This window comes from Zalophus californianus, chromosome 8, assembly GCF_009762305.2.
Source record: "Zalophus californianus isolate mZalCal1 chromosome 8, mZalCal1.pri.v2, whole genome shotgun sequence".
In the NCBI taxonomy this organism is placed as follows: Eukaryota; Metazoa; Chordata; class Mammalia; order Carnivora; family Otariidae; genus Zalophus; species Zalophus californianus.
Genome location: NC_045602.1, coordinates 60,811,574 through 60,825,691, shown reverse-complemented (window position 1 = coordinate 60,825,691; position 14,118 = coordinate 60,811,574). Strand labels below are relative to the sequence as shown.

Here is a 14,118-nt window from a genome sequence, read left to right as displayed (position 1 = left end):
GTTCCAGTTTATTCAGATCCTTGTCAACACTTATTATCTGTCTTTTTTATTACAGCCTCCCTGATGGGTATGAAGTAGTAATTCGCTATGATTTTGATTTGCGTTTTCCTGATGGCTAATGATGTTCAGTATCTTGGCATGTGCTTATTGGCCATTTATAGATCTTCTCTGGAGGAATGTCTATGTAGATCCTTTGCCCATTTTTAAATTGGGTTGGCTTTTCTTTTCCAAAACTTTTTAACATTTTATTTTTAGTTAATCTCTACACCCAACCATGGGGCTTGAACTCACAACCCTGAGATCAAAAGTCACATGCTCCACCAACTGAGCCAGCCAGTCACCCCTTGTCTTTTTGTTATTAAGTAATAATTCTTAATATATTCTAGATGCAAATCCTTTGTCAGATATATGACTTGCAAATATTTTCTCCTATTGTGTGTTGTCTTTTTATTTTCTTGATGGTGTCCTTTGAAGCACAGAGTTGTAAATTTTGAGGAGGTCTGGTTTATCTAATTTTTCTTTGTGGCTTGTGCTTTTAATGTCATAGCTAAGAAACTATCACCTAATCCAAGGTTATTTTCTCCCAAGAGTTTTATACTGTTAGCTCTTATATTTAGTCTTTGATCTATTTTGAGTTAATTTTTGTATGTGTTTTAGGTAGAGGGTCCAGCCTCATTCTTTTACAAATAGATATCATGTAATTTTTGTTTAAACACGAACATTTTTTTAAAAGATTTTATTTATTTATTTGACAGAGAGAGACAGCTAGAGAGGGAACACAAGCAGGGGGAGTGGGAGAGGGAGAAGCAGACTTCCCTCTGAGCAGGGAGCCCGATGTGGGGCTTGATCCTAGGACCCTGGGATCATGACCTGAGCTGAAGGCAGACGCTTAATGACTGAGCCACCCAGGTGCCCCCACAAAGAACATTTTTTTAAAAGATTTTATTTACTTGTTTTTCAGAGAGAGAGAGAGAGCACAAGCAGGGGGAGCGCAGGCAGAGGGAGAAGCAGGCTCCCTGCTGAGCGAGGAGCCTGATGTGGGACTTGATCCCAGGACCCTGGGATCATGACCTGAGCTGAAGGCAGAAGCTTAACTTACTGAGCCACCGAGGTGTCCCAAACACAAAGAACATTTAACAATATAATTTAAATTATTTATAGTTCACTTCTTTGTTTAAGCAATCATGTATTCATTTCAAAATTCATAATTTTCATTTTTTAAATATTAGAAATTGCTGTAAACCTTGTTAGATAAATCTACACTCATTTTCCAATCTAGCTATACACTTTACTTTCTATTACAAAAAATAAATTCATTTTGAAGGAAAAACGGATTCCATAAAACCATTTATGTTTTTTATCTTTGTCAACTGATAATAAATACAGACCACAGGGAAATATGGTTGATAAAGGCATTTTTCATTTTCCTATAACAGCATAAACATATTATGCCATGGGTTAAAGCATATTTTAAAAAGTTCTATGGGCTCTGGGGTGTCACAGTTGGTTAAGCATCTAACTCTTGGTTTTGGTTTAGATAACGATCTTAGGGTCATGAGATCTGGCTTTGCAGGGCTGTTTAAGATCTCTTTCTCCTTCTGCCTCTGCTCCTCATCTCCCCCCCACCACTACCCCCACCCCCTGCTTGCACACATGCACATATACTCTCTTTCTCTCAAAAGAAAAAGTTCTACACTGAATTTTAAGAAAGAAAAAATGTCAGCAGCTTTTGTATATTGAAATGTGTGCTCATTTTCTAGGTACTACCCAGCAGATTAGAATTCACTTGTAAAAAATGATTATAGAAAAATATCATCAAATAGAAGGCAAGAAAATAATCTTATTTTTTAATTAAGAAAGACCTGCATTTCCTTCTTTTTATGTCATTACAGTGTGCAAAAAGGTTTGATGAATTGAAGAGCAGTGGAAGTTCCCCTGTTGACAACCAGTATAGTCCTCTAATGGCTGCTGGAGAGAGTCCTGTGGAAACTTTAGCCACATATATCAAATCCTCCCTTCTTGACATGCAGGGAGAATTTCAGGAGACTCCGGTTGGTCAAGATGCAATTTCCAAAACCGGTAAGGCTTGAAAACAAAATGCAGTGCTTGTCCTTATGATAATTTGCAAAATACGCAGTTCAGTCAACTTTTCTTTATGTTTTTAAGGCTAATATAAACATTGCTAGGAAATCTATTAGGATTTGTATCTTTCTGATTTTTAGAAATGTGTCTTTGCTATATTTGAAAAATGTTTTAATGTTAATATACAGGTCAAACGCTGTCACCAAAAAAAGCTTTTTATTATATTAAAATTTACTGCTCCAGTCTGTTAGCCTGATTATGTCATAAATTTAAAAAGATTTGACCTACAATTTCTACTTAATTTTTTTTACTGAGAAAATGTTGCTTGTTCCTTGTATTATCTACCCTTTATGTAGTCAACATTAGCTTCAAATGACAGAGTGGCAGGATAGAAAAATGTTTTCTGCAGTTGGTGAAATAATAACTGATTGTAGAAATCCTGAGTGTAGTGAATGATTTAAATCTCAGCAGCAGCAGTCGGAATACTGATATAAAAATTTGCTTCAGAAAGAGAGAACTCTGTTGTTGGCTTTTGAACACTTGACCCCTGTCTATTCACACCACATCATTTTTTAAATTTTCAGTATAATGTTAGCAATGTGTGATCCTTTTTTTCTACTGTTTATTCCATATACGTTTAGAAATATTAAGGGAAATGGCACCTAACAGAGTACCATCTTTAACTAGCCTTGGAAACCGTGCATTTACAGTATAATCAGTAAGTAAAAACCCATTCTCAGCTAGAAACGCTAACCTCCCCCTTTGTTTTTGTATGTGTTTTTTTCTGTATTTAAGGAAGACATAGTATAGCTTCCACAAGGAATTGTTCTTCAGAAAGTGAAAATTGTACTACTCGTAATGGTGGAGAAAAGACTGAAGAATCTGAAGGGTAGGAGGCTGGTTCTTTGCTAGATAAGATTTAATATGAATATCAACTTTAAGTTATAAAATATATGATTGGTGATTGTATATATCAGTTACCATAATTTAGGAATTTCACATTACACAATTGTTCGAACTGTTGGAATAAAGGGTAGTTCATTGAACTATAACAATGAACTATAACAATTGCTTGATGGCTAAACTTATGGCTTATTCATGTTATAATTAAATTGGGTTACAGTTTTCCATTTTAAAAATTCATTTTCATATTTGTAAATATTAGGAATAACCTCTACTAACATAAAACTTTGAAAAGCAAATTTTAAAACCCAAAGAAAAATCCCTTCCATTAGTTCTCCGATTTTATGAAACTAGATGTGTATTTTGGAAAGTCTCATTACAGAAACATTTAAGAATTAGAATGCACCTTTCAAGATATTGCAAGTTTTGTTTTGTATATTTTACATACAGTAGATGAGACATATTTTAAGTATTCACCGTGATGAGTTTTAACAAATGGGTACACCATGTAAGCATCACTCAAATGAAGATATAGAATATTTTCATATCTGAAAGTTCCTTTCTGTATTTTCAGTTCTCATAGTTTCTTTTCTAACTGTTATTCATATATAATTCAAATACCATAAAATTTATCCTTTTGAAAAAAGTTCTGGAGATGGATGGTGGTGATGATTGTACAACAACGCGTTGTACTTAATGCCATTGAACTGTACACTTACAAGGGCTAATATGACAGATTTTATGTTATGTGTATTTTACCACAGTAAGAAAAATTCCCCTTTTGAAGTGTATAGTTCAGTGATTTTTAATTTATTCACGTAGATTTTTAACTGATAGATTGTGTAGCACTAAAATTTATCAGATAATTTTTTACTGGAATTATCTAGTATTTCAAAAGCCACAGAAACATTATGCTTCATTATACCAGCCATTACCTGTTTATATTTGACTGTAATTTCTTTGGAAGAACAATTTGCAAAGTTATTTAAATTCCTTTGACTTTGACAAGAATGTTGGTCAATAATCCTTTTTCTGGTAGCCCAGTTTTGTTTCAACTGTAATTTTATTAGAAAGTTATGGAGTTCCTTTGAACACATTAAATTCATATTCTGTTTATTCTTTTGTAATGATGTGAAGGTAGTTGTGGATCACACTGATACTGCTTTTTGAGGTGATATAATTTTCAAGGGAAAGTAAATTCAAGGAGTATATAATTTTGAAGCAGTCGTTCTGATGGATTATCTAAACTTATTCTTAAATTATTTTTAAATATGCTAATAAGCACGTTGTAGTCTTAAGAATCCTTTAACTACATTTACTAATTTATATTTGATGAATGCCTAGAAACAAACTTTCTTGCTGTTAAAAATAACTAAGTAGCCATGCTAGTTTTTTGATTCTTTAATGAATGATTTTAACTGTTTTTCCTATTTATTAAAAGTAAGAGAATTTTAGTATTTAATCTTTACTCATCATACCCATAACCATATAAAAGTGCCATTTTATGTTCTTCGTCAGAATTAGAATGTATTATTTAATTTTTCTTTGTGAATTGGTATTTTTAAAATTTTGTTAACTTATAACTGGAAAAATAAACTTTAAATCATGTAAATTAGAGTCCTATAATAAAAATATTTTTGTTTTTCTAAGCTCTAAAGTTATTAGGCTTAATAATCTTAAGGTCAATAGTTTACCTAAAATTAGTCAAAATCTAAGATATAGATCAGATTAGCAAGACACTTAAATGAAAAATTCTGAATGTCAAACCCTATAAAATTGATTTATGGTCAAAACTTCCAAAAACATCTTGTTCTTGTACTTCCAATAAATGTCAGTATTCTTAGCTCCTCTTCTAGAACTCTAATAATTTCATTTCTCTGTAACGTTTTTTATGAAGGCCAAACATGGTGATCCATGTATGTGATGAAGCAAAAAACTTGAAAGAAGATTTTATTTGCCCACGAGATCTTTTGATATCAGAAATGAAGTACTTTGCTGAATATTTATCTATGGATGCCCAGCGCTGGGAAGAGGTGGACATTTCAGTTCATTGTGACGTTCACATTTTCAACTGGTTGATAAAATATGTTAAAAGGAACACTAAGGAGAATAAAGATTGTGAGATGCCCACTTTAGGTAAAAGACAGTCTATTGCTTATTTTGTAGTAAAATTTATGTGTCACCTGGTAGTTGCTTCTGGCCAAACATGCAATGTGGGAAATTATTTGGACATTCATATTTGTGCTCAGATTAGTAACCACCTTTTAGGAAACTGATAACCTCATCCTTTTTTAGTAGATTATAGTGAATGTATGGCAAGTGAACAGGTCTCTAGATCAGCAGTTCTCACTGTATGGTACATGGACCTCTGGAATACTAGAGATCTTTTAGAGGATTCACAGGGTCAAGACAATTTCTATTATAGTACTAAACTGTTTCTGTCTTTTTCTCTGTGTTGACATTTATTCAGATGGTACAGAAGTAATAGAGGAGAAAACTCTGGGAGCTTTAGCACACATCAGAGCAGGGGCACCAAACTGTACTGGTAGTCACCATATTCCTCAATTCCACGTGCTCATAATTAAAAAGGAAAAAAATAAAAAATTCACTCTCACTTTAAGAATGTCCTTGATGAAACACTGAAAATTATTAATTTTATTAACTCTTGACCCTTGAGTATGCATCTTTTTCATGTTCTGTGTGATGACACGGGAGGTGCACTCCTGCTGCACACTGAAGTGTGATGGTCATCTGGAAGAAAAGCACTTGTGCAGTTGTTTGATTTGCAAACTATAAACTAGCTGCTTTTTAAAAAAGAAAACCATTTTTCCTTGAAAGAATGGCAAATTATGGTTATTCAAATTTAGGCATTTGGCCGATATTTTCTTGAAAATGAATTAAGGGAGTTGATCAACTAAAGGGAAACAACTGACAGTATCCATTGTCAATAATAAAATTCAGGGTTTCAAGTGAGATTTGGAGTATGGAAAACTTTTATCTGCTTCCGTGTGCTTGACAGCTTCTCCATATTTAAAGACTTTCTTTTTTTTTTTAAGTTTTTATTTATTTATTTGACAGAGAGACACAGCGAGAGAGGAAACACAAGCAGGGGGAGTGGGAGAGGGAGAGGGAGAAGCAGGCTTCCCACAGAGCAGGGAGCCTGATGTGGGGCTAGATCCCAGGGCCCTGGGATCATGACCTGAGCTGAAGGCAGACGCTTACCTGACTGAACCACCCAGGCACCCCTATTTAAAGACTTTTCTGATGAGACTGGTGGTGATACTAACAAATGTGATTTATATATATATATATAGAAAATACAATGAAATGTTTCAACATTTGGAAGGTCCACATAACTCAGTGAACCAATATTTTACAAATGACCAATGCGTGTTGTTAAAATCATGCATGGGTTAAAGATCCACTCAAAGTGTAAGATAAATCATTTGACTTTGAGATAACAGAACAGGAGAAGTTCATTGATACGACTTCAGATTCCAATGCAACTAACCTTTAAAAGAAACTACCAGTTGAGTTTTGATGTAACATCAGAGAAGACTACCCACAAATTGAATGTAGAAACAGATAGAATCCAGCTGCCTTCTATTAAGTCAGACATTGAAGAAATTTGCAGAAAATGTCAGTGTTACTCTTCTTGCTAATTTGTATTTTGGAAAATATAGTTATTTTTCATAAAATATGTTAATATGTAATGAGTTTATTATTCTTTTAAAAGGAATTAAAAAATATTTTAAATTTTTCCTTGTTTTAATTTATGATATGGCCGGTACTGATAGATATAACCCATCTAAACAAAAAAAGAGGTCTTAAGATCAAAAGTTTGGAACCAGTGTTCTAGATGGAAGGAAGAATAATTACTAAGTAATCTTTAGTTGGGTATAGACTTGTATAGGAAATCACACTTGTGGTTTAATAAAGTCTTTCTGGGTACTAGAGTTTGCTGTTTATAGCAGTACCAAAATGTTTTTTTAAATCTTGTTAGTAAATCTATAGTGACAATATAAAAATTTTCTGAAGAAACTTATAATTTATTACATTTTAGTGACCAAATTAATGGAAAAAAGGTTCTAGTGGCTCTTAAATAAAAATTACAAGATTGCCAAATAAAAATTTTCAGCCAGAGTCCAGAGATTCCAGATCACCCAGATATGATATGTATATGTAAAATAAAAAATCAAATTATGCAGACAGAAAAAAATATTGTTTGATCCAGCATATTTATGCATATAGTAAAGGTAAAAGAAGTGGAGCAAAACCAGTCACTCTGTAATCAGCTACAAACGTAGACTTTTACAAAAGCAATCTTTAGGGGCACCTGGGTGGCTCAGTTGGTTAAACATCTGACTCTTGATTTCAGCTCAGGTCATGATCTCGTGGTTGTGAGATTGAGCCCCACGTTGGGCTCCGCACTCAGGGAGGAGTCTGCTTGAGATTCTCTCTCACTCTCTCCCCCTCCCCCTACTTGCATGTGCATATGTGTGCTCTCTAAATAAATAAATACATAATATTTTTAAAAATAAATAAAAGCAATCTTTATTCTAACCGGGAAAACCACCAAAATGCTTAATCAAATCTCTAATAATTCAGACAATGGGTCTTAGCTGGAATGGACTATGTTACACTTCCCAGAAAGAATTTTCACTAGCTCCCTCCTCCCTTCACCATTGCTGTTTGAGAGCCTTTCACCTGGAAGTAATATTTAAACAAAGATTAGGGTTACTTATTTTAATCGCTGTCTGCATAGTCCTTTATTTAGAAGGATTGTCTTAGTACTATAATGCTAAAAATCATAGTAGTTTTTTTTTCTTAAATATACCTCATAGGAGATGACTTAGGTTTACCAAAATAATAGTGTTAGCTGGCATTCTCCTTTCCCTGGTTATGCCTCTCAAGGCCCACCTCAGCCTGCCTTTAGGAAGTAACTTAGCACTTCTGCAATAGTAAATTTCATATTATCTTTCAGAATCTTTTAATTACATATTTGTTCGTAACAAGCATTGTACTGCTTTTGAAATAACTTCACTAATAACAAGTGCTTACATTAATCATTTAGAAGATTTTCTCACAATTATTTTTTTATGTAATGAATTATAGTCTCAATTTTAATTATCTTTTTCTCTGATTTAGTTAAGGAGAAAAGTTTGCATGTGTCATATCTTTAGCTGGAATCTTTTTACTTGCTATGAATTTAATTCCAGGGCAGATTTAATATGTGTTTTTTCTATACCCTATATTTTAACACTGCATTTTCTTTCTTTCATGTATCTAAGCTATATGATGTAGTAAGGTTATACTAAATTGCTCTTGTAATGTAACATTCTCTGTTAAGGTGAGAAGGAGCCTGTTCTGAGGAGGTTGAGGTACAAATCAAAAGGAGAATTTAATTTTTTTCTTTTTTTTAGAGCCAGGAAATGTCATTTCAATTCTTATTTCTTCAGAGTTTTTGAAAATGGATTCATTGGTAAGTATTATTAAAAGATCCAAGCTCTTTTCAGGGTGCCTGGGTGGCCCAGTTGGTTAAGCGTTGGCTCTTGATTTTGGCTCAGGTCATGATCTCAGGGTTGTGAGATTGAGCCCTGCGTTGGGCTTTGCTCTGGGCATGGAGCCTGCTTAAGATTTTCTCTCTCTGTCTCCCTCTGCCAAAAAAAATCCAAGCTTTTTTATTCACCTGTGCTTATTTTAACATACAACTTGATTTTTCCTTTAAGTGTCTAGAAATTTTTAAGACATCTTACTAAAATAGTTGTTAATTCAAGAGTGTGATTCTGTAACTGAACTAATAGGAGTTTGCTCTTTGGTGAGTTACTTGGTGAGATACTACATCAGGTGGAGTTGTCAGACAAAGGAAACTATTTGCAGCAAATAAGGAGATCAGCCATTACTCTCCAAGCAGGGGTGAGAAGTTCCTTTATTTAGGGTTTAGGATGAATATTCATAAAGGGGAGCCCTGTCATTGCAGGTAAAAGGGGGGCATAAGGTACAGGCATCCTATGCTATGTTAATGAAGCTTGGGGTCTTCCCAGGGTGGATACTTTAATAGTATAATGAAGCAGAGGTAACTGGAAGAGGGGAAGGGGCTACGGGCATAAACTGGGTGGTGTCATGGGCTTGTTATCTCCATTAAGGAATGCACGGCCTTGCTTACTTTGGAACCAGCACTGGGAGTTTTTGCCACCAATTTGTTGTCTCTGATACGGTCAGGCTATTTCCAGGCCTGATGGAGACTGTTAGTTTTTACATTCCCTTGATTCCCTTAAAATTCTTTACTGAGGTCTTTGTATTTCTTTATAACTCTGACACTTCCTAGGAGGTTCTGCAAGAAGTGTGTTTGGGCAAGTAGGGCACAGATCACAGAAAATAGCTTGGGGCCTAACATGACTTCTCTTGTGTCAGGAAAGCTTTGTCTGTCTTTCCTAGTCTCGGGACCCCTAACTCTTTCTGTTTACAATTCCATTAGAATAAACTCTTGTTCTGTGGGGAGGGGGTTAGACTACTATGTATCATTAGTATATTATGCCTATAAAGCAAACAATTTATCTTCAAGGAATAGCTTATTGTTGTGTTAGATGAAACTAAACAATTAGCTTTAGTCCAAGAGGGATTTTGCTTTAAAACCAAATTAAGTGAAAATTAATTGGAATATATTTGTTTCACTAAGTAATTTCTTTAAGCATGTTTTACTTATTTGTGTCTTTCATTTATAATTCAGTGAATTAAAAACAAATACCCAACTATTAATATAACTGTATGTGTAAACCAGATGCTCATGTCTCTTGTTTAAGAGTAGTTGATAAAATGTAAAAGCACAATGTACACATGCACATATCAGGCTCTGACATTATATTTGGTTTTTTTATTTAATAAATTTCTTAATCATTCACATGTTTATATATGTTTGTGTTAAGGCAGAGTACTCCTTTGCTATATTAACAGATGTGAAATTTGTTTGATTATTTGGGGTTTTACTAGTTCTCTGTATTCTTCCTACTCCTTAGTTGTTCCCCATTTAGTTGTATTAATTGCTTCAGGGTAGGATTACAGAAAAAAGCAGAGATGAAAAGAGTCCTTCACCTTCGAGTTTTGAAGTCTAAGCCCTAAAGCATAATTTTTATGCCAGAAACAAAATATTTGGAAAATACATGATTAGCCAGTGCTACTTTTCCCCAAAACCCAAATCCACCTCAAAAAGTGAATAAATATACCTCAGGTTGGAGAAAGGGGAGGAAAGTCAGGAAGCAGGCACAACACAACTGAGAAAACCCTGAAGTGACTAAAATTCTATTTTAGCCACTGCGAGAAATAGAGGCTTAGTTATAGGAAGCCTATAATTCCTATAGACTATAGGAAGTCTAGTTATAGGAAGTCACATATTTTATATACTGGAGTTTGTGGACTAAGATTTATACCTGCCACAATTATGAAAGATGCTCATTGCATTATTGTTTAAAGTATGCTAAGAAAATTGAAATTTATTTTCCTAGCTCTGTATGTGTACAAACATGGCCTGCTGGCTTACTTTGGAACAATATAAATTAACCCAGATAGGCAAAATCCAGTTAGTACCTAGCAATCCATGTATCAAACTTTTAATGAATTTTATCTTTGAAAGGTATTGACATGACATCATCCTTTATGCCACTCTTCAACATTCATTTTCTATTGTGTGTTTTTTTAGGTTGAACAATGTATTCAGTATTGCCACAAAAATATGAATGCCATAGTAGCTACCCCATGCAACATGAACTGTATTAACGCAAATCTTCTTACACGTATAGCTGATCTGTTCACACACAATGAAGTTGATGATTTAAAGGACAAGAAGGATAAATTCAGAAGGTAATTTTTTAATTTAATTTTTAACCAAATATTCCTGTTAGAAGAAATACATTTCGATTTCATTTTAGTGAAATATTCTATTTTTAGAATATTTTTAGAAATATTTCTATTTGGGGCGTCCAAGTGGCTCAGTCGTTAAGCCTCTGCCTTCTGCTCAGGTCATGGTCCCAGGGTCCTGGGATCAAGCCCCGCATCAGGCCCCCTGCTCTGCGGGGGGCCTGCTTCTCCCTCTCCCACTCCCCCTGCTTGTGTTCCCTTTCTCACTGTCTCTCTCTCTGTCAAATAAATAAATAAAATCTTAAAAAAAAATTTCTATTTTATTTCAAATGAAGTAAAATTTATCCATAGCCAATGGCTCTAGATAAAAATTAGTACTTAAATTATTTTGTATAATGTACATATGAGCATATTGTGTTAGTGAATTATGTTAAAAATTATTAAGATAGGCCTTATTATAAAGAGGAAGAACAGTATGAGATGAGATCAGAGTGGTCATATCAGTTAAGTGCTGATTAAGTCTTGGCAAAGAGGGTATACTTTATTTTAATGTGAATGGGAGCATAGGAGTGGCATGATCTGATTTGTTTTTAAGACATCCTCCTGGTTGCTCTGTGGACGATAGACTGCAAGGATGTAAGAAGCAAGGAGACCAATGAGGAGCCTAGTGCAGTAGTCTGGTGAGAGATGAAAAGGTTTGGACTAGAGTAAGAGCTGGAAAGAAGTAGATGTATCTAGAGCGTGTTATTAGAGAGATCCGACTGATTTCAGATAGAATAATGTGGGGAGAGAGAGTATCCTAGGATAATTACTAGGTTGAGGTTTAAGGAGCAATTCAGTGGATTATAGTGCCATTAATAGAGAAGAGATTGGGGTGATGGGAATCAGAATATGGGTTTGGGTCTTGTTAAGATTATTTGGTATATTTAATATACTTTTGGGACATCCAGGTAGGATAGCAGAGATAGGTGGATATATAAGTCTGAAATTTAGGTCAGAGATCAGAGCTTAAAATAGAAATACAAGAGTAGATAGATTTGAAACTGTGGAACTGGGTGAGATTTCCTTGCAAGACCATTCTTTCTCCACTGAATTGCAGTGGCACCTTCACTATAAATCAGGTGACTATGTGGGAGATGTCTTTCAGAACTCTCCATTTTGTTCTGTTGATTTCTTCTTCTTTTTTTAAAATTGAAATATAGTTGACACAGAATGTTACATTAGTTTCAAGTGTACAACATAGTGATTTGACAACTCTACGCATTAAGCAATGCTCACCACAAATGTAGCTACCATCTCTCACCCTATAATGCCCTTTATAATACCTTTGACTATATGCCCTGTGCTGTGCCTTTAATCCCATGACTTATACATTCCATAACTGGAAGACTGTATTTCATACTCTCCTTCACCCATTTTGTCCATTCCCCTACCTCCTTCCCCTCTGGCAGCCATCAGTTTGTTCTCTGTATTTATAGCTCTGATTCTGCTGTTTGTTTGTTTATTCATTTGTTTTTTAGATTCCACATATAAGTGAAATCATATGGTATTGGTTTTTCTCTATTTCACTTAGCATAATGCCCTCTGGGTCCATTCATATTGTCACAAATAGCAAGATCTCATCCTTTTTATGGCTAAGTAATATTCCATATCTTTTTTATCCATTCATCTATCAATGCACACCTGGGTTGTTTCCATATCTTGGCTATTGTAAATAATGTTACACTATTCATTTAACCCTCATAAAACCTTGTGAGTTTATAATTATTAACCCCATTTTATAGATGAGAAAACAAGGTTCAGAGAGGTTAAGTAGTTGCCAAAGATCATATACCAAGTTATTGGTAGACCCAGGATTGTTACGTTTTCAAGTTCCTCAATATTGAATATTCCAAACAAATATTCCTGTGAAAATACATTCTTGATTAAGCATTTATCATTAGTAGGTTTATTTACTTAGAACACTATAAATACATCATAAATTCCCAAAGAGAGTCTCTCCAAGGATTTATTAATTTTATTTTCTACATATGCAGATAGGTCAGCATTTATTCATCACTCTCAAGTAACTTTAGTAATGTAAATAATAGAAAATTAATTTGTTGGTCATTTGTTGTTAATAGTAAACTTTTTTGTAAGAAGATTGAGAGACTTTTTGATCCTGAGTACTTGAACCCAGATTCTCGGAATAATGCGGCAACGTTATACAGGTACAGTGATGTGGGTTTTTTTGGTATTCTATACAGTGCAGCTAAATTGTTTAATTTTACTACATCTTAAATTTTCTTCTTGGATGTTTTTGTGTCTTTGTGTTATAGATGCTGTTTGTGTAAGAAACTTTTAACAAAAGAAACAGAAAGAAGAATTCCTTGCATTCCTGGAAAAATCAATGTGGATCAACATGGAAATATTATCTACATTCACATAAGGTGCAGTGAAAATAAAACAGAGTTTTTAAATGTGAATTAATAGTGTTTTTCTAAAAACATAACTAGTTTTACATGGTATAGGATAACACTTTTTTCTGAATGTGATCCAGCTTTGACTTAGATGCTTTCAGAACAAAGTTTTGTAAAAGCTGTATTTTGTTTACTGAGTAAATTTCATGATATTTTTAAACTTTAAAATATTAAAAATTATTGTGCATTAGTCTTGAAAGATATTCTGTCAGTGCCATTAAAATGATTTCTTTTCACTAACTGATTTTATTTATACACAAATGTTATGTTGAATTTGACAGAGAATCAAATTTACTTTCAGGTAAATTTTGGTGAATGAGGAAATTGTCTTTAAAATTGGATATTCCATAATCTATTTATTCTTCATACTTTGTCAGTATTCCATCAATATATAGTCCTCTTTAATTCCCCTTTAAGTTCAAAACCAGTTCTCATTCTCAGTTGGGGGAAGAGTATTGTAAATTGGTGTAATATCTCGGAAAAGCAAAAATTCTGAAATGTATATGTTCTCTAAAAATATAAAAATAAAAATAAATAAATAAATTCCTGCTAGGAATTTATCCAAAGAGGTAATGTTAGATTTGTGAAAGCATTCAACAAGAACACTTATTGCTATATTGTTTGAGAGGGAAAAAAGGGGAAACATCCAAATGATTAAATGAACTAAAATATATCCATGTAGTATATCCATATAAAACATGCCTAATCAATTCTTAATGTGCAGTCTTTGAGAATATGTTGTAGAAGTATATATACTTATATAGCAAGTTGTTAGGGGTGAATTAAGTGAAGAAAAGTCATAAAACTAGAAACATTCACT

The 14,118-nt window shown here is 33.7% G+C and overlaps 1 protein-coding gene across 2 annotated transcripts in view; it reads left to right on the top strand.

Moving 5' to 3' along the window:
- KIAA1841 (KIAA1841 ortholog) overlaps positions 1–14,118 on the top strand; it is a 49,761-nt gene that overhangs the window by 9,090 nt on the left and 26,553 nt on the right. For both annotated transcript variants that reach the window (XM_027623598.1, XM_027623597.1), the window contains exons 3-9: positions 1,893–2,079; positions 2,878–2,971; positions 4,883–5,121; positions 8,409–8,467; positions 10,682–10,842; positions 12,963–13,049; positions 13,158–13,268. In XM_027623598.1, the coding sequence (XP_027479399.1) occupies positions 1,893–2,079; positions 2,878–2,971; positions 4,883–5,121; positions 8,409–8,467; positions 10,682–10,842; positions 12,963–13,049; positions 13,158–13,268 (938 nt within the window). The remainder of the gene's footprint in view (positions 1–1,892; positions 2,080–2,877; positions 2,972–4,882; positions 5,122–8,408; positions 8,468–10,681; positions 10,843–12,962; positions 13,050–13,157; positions 13,269–14,118) is intronic.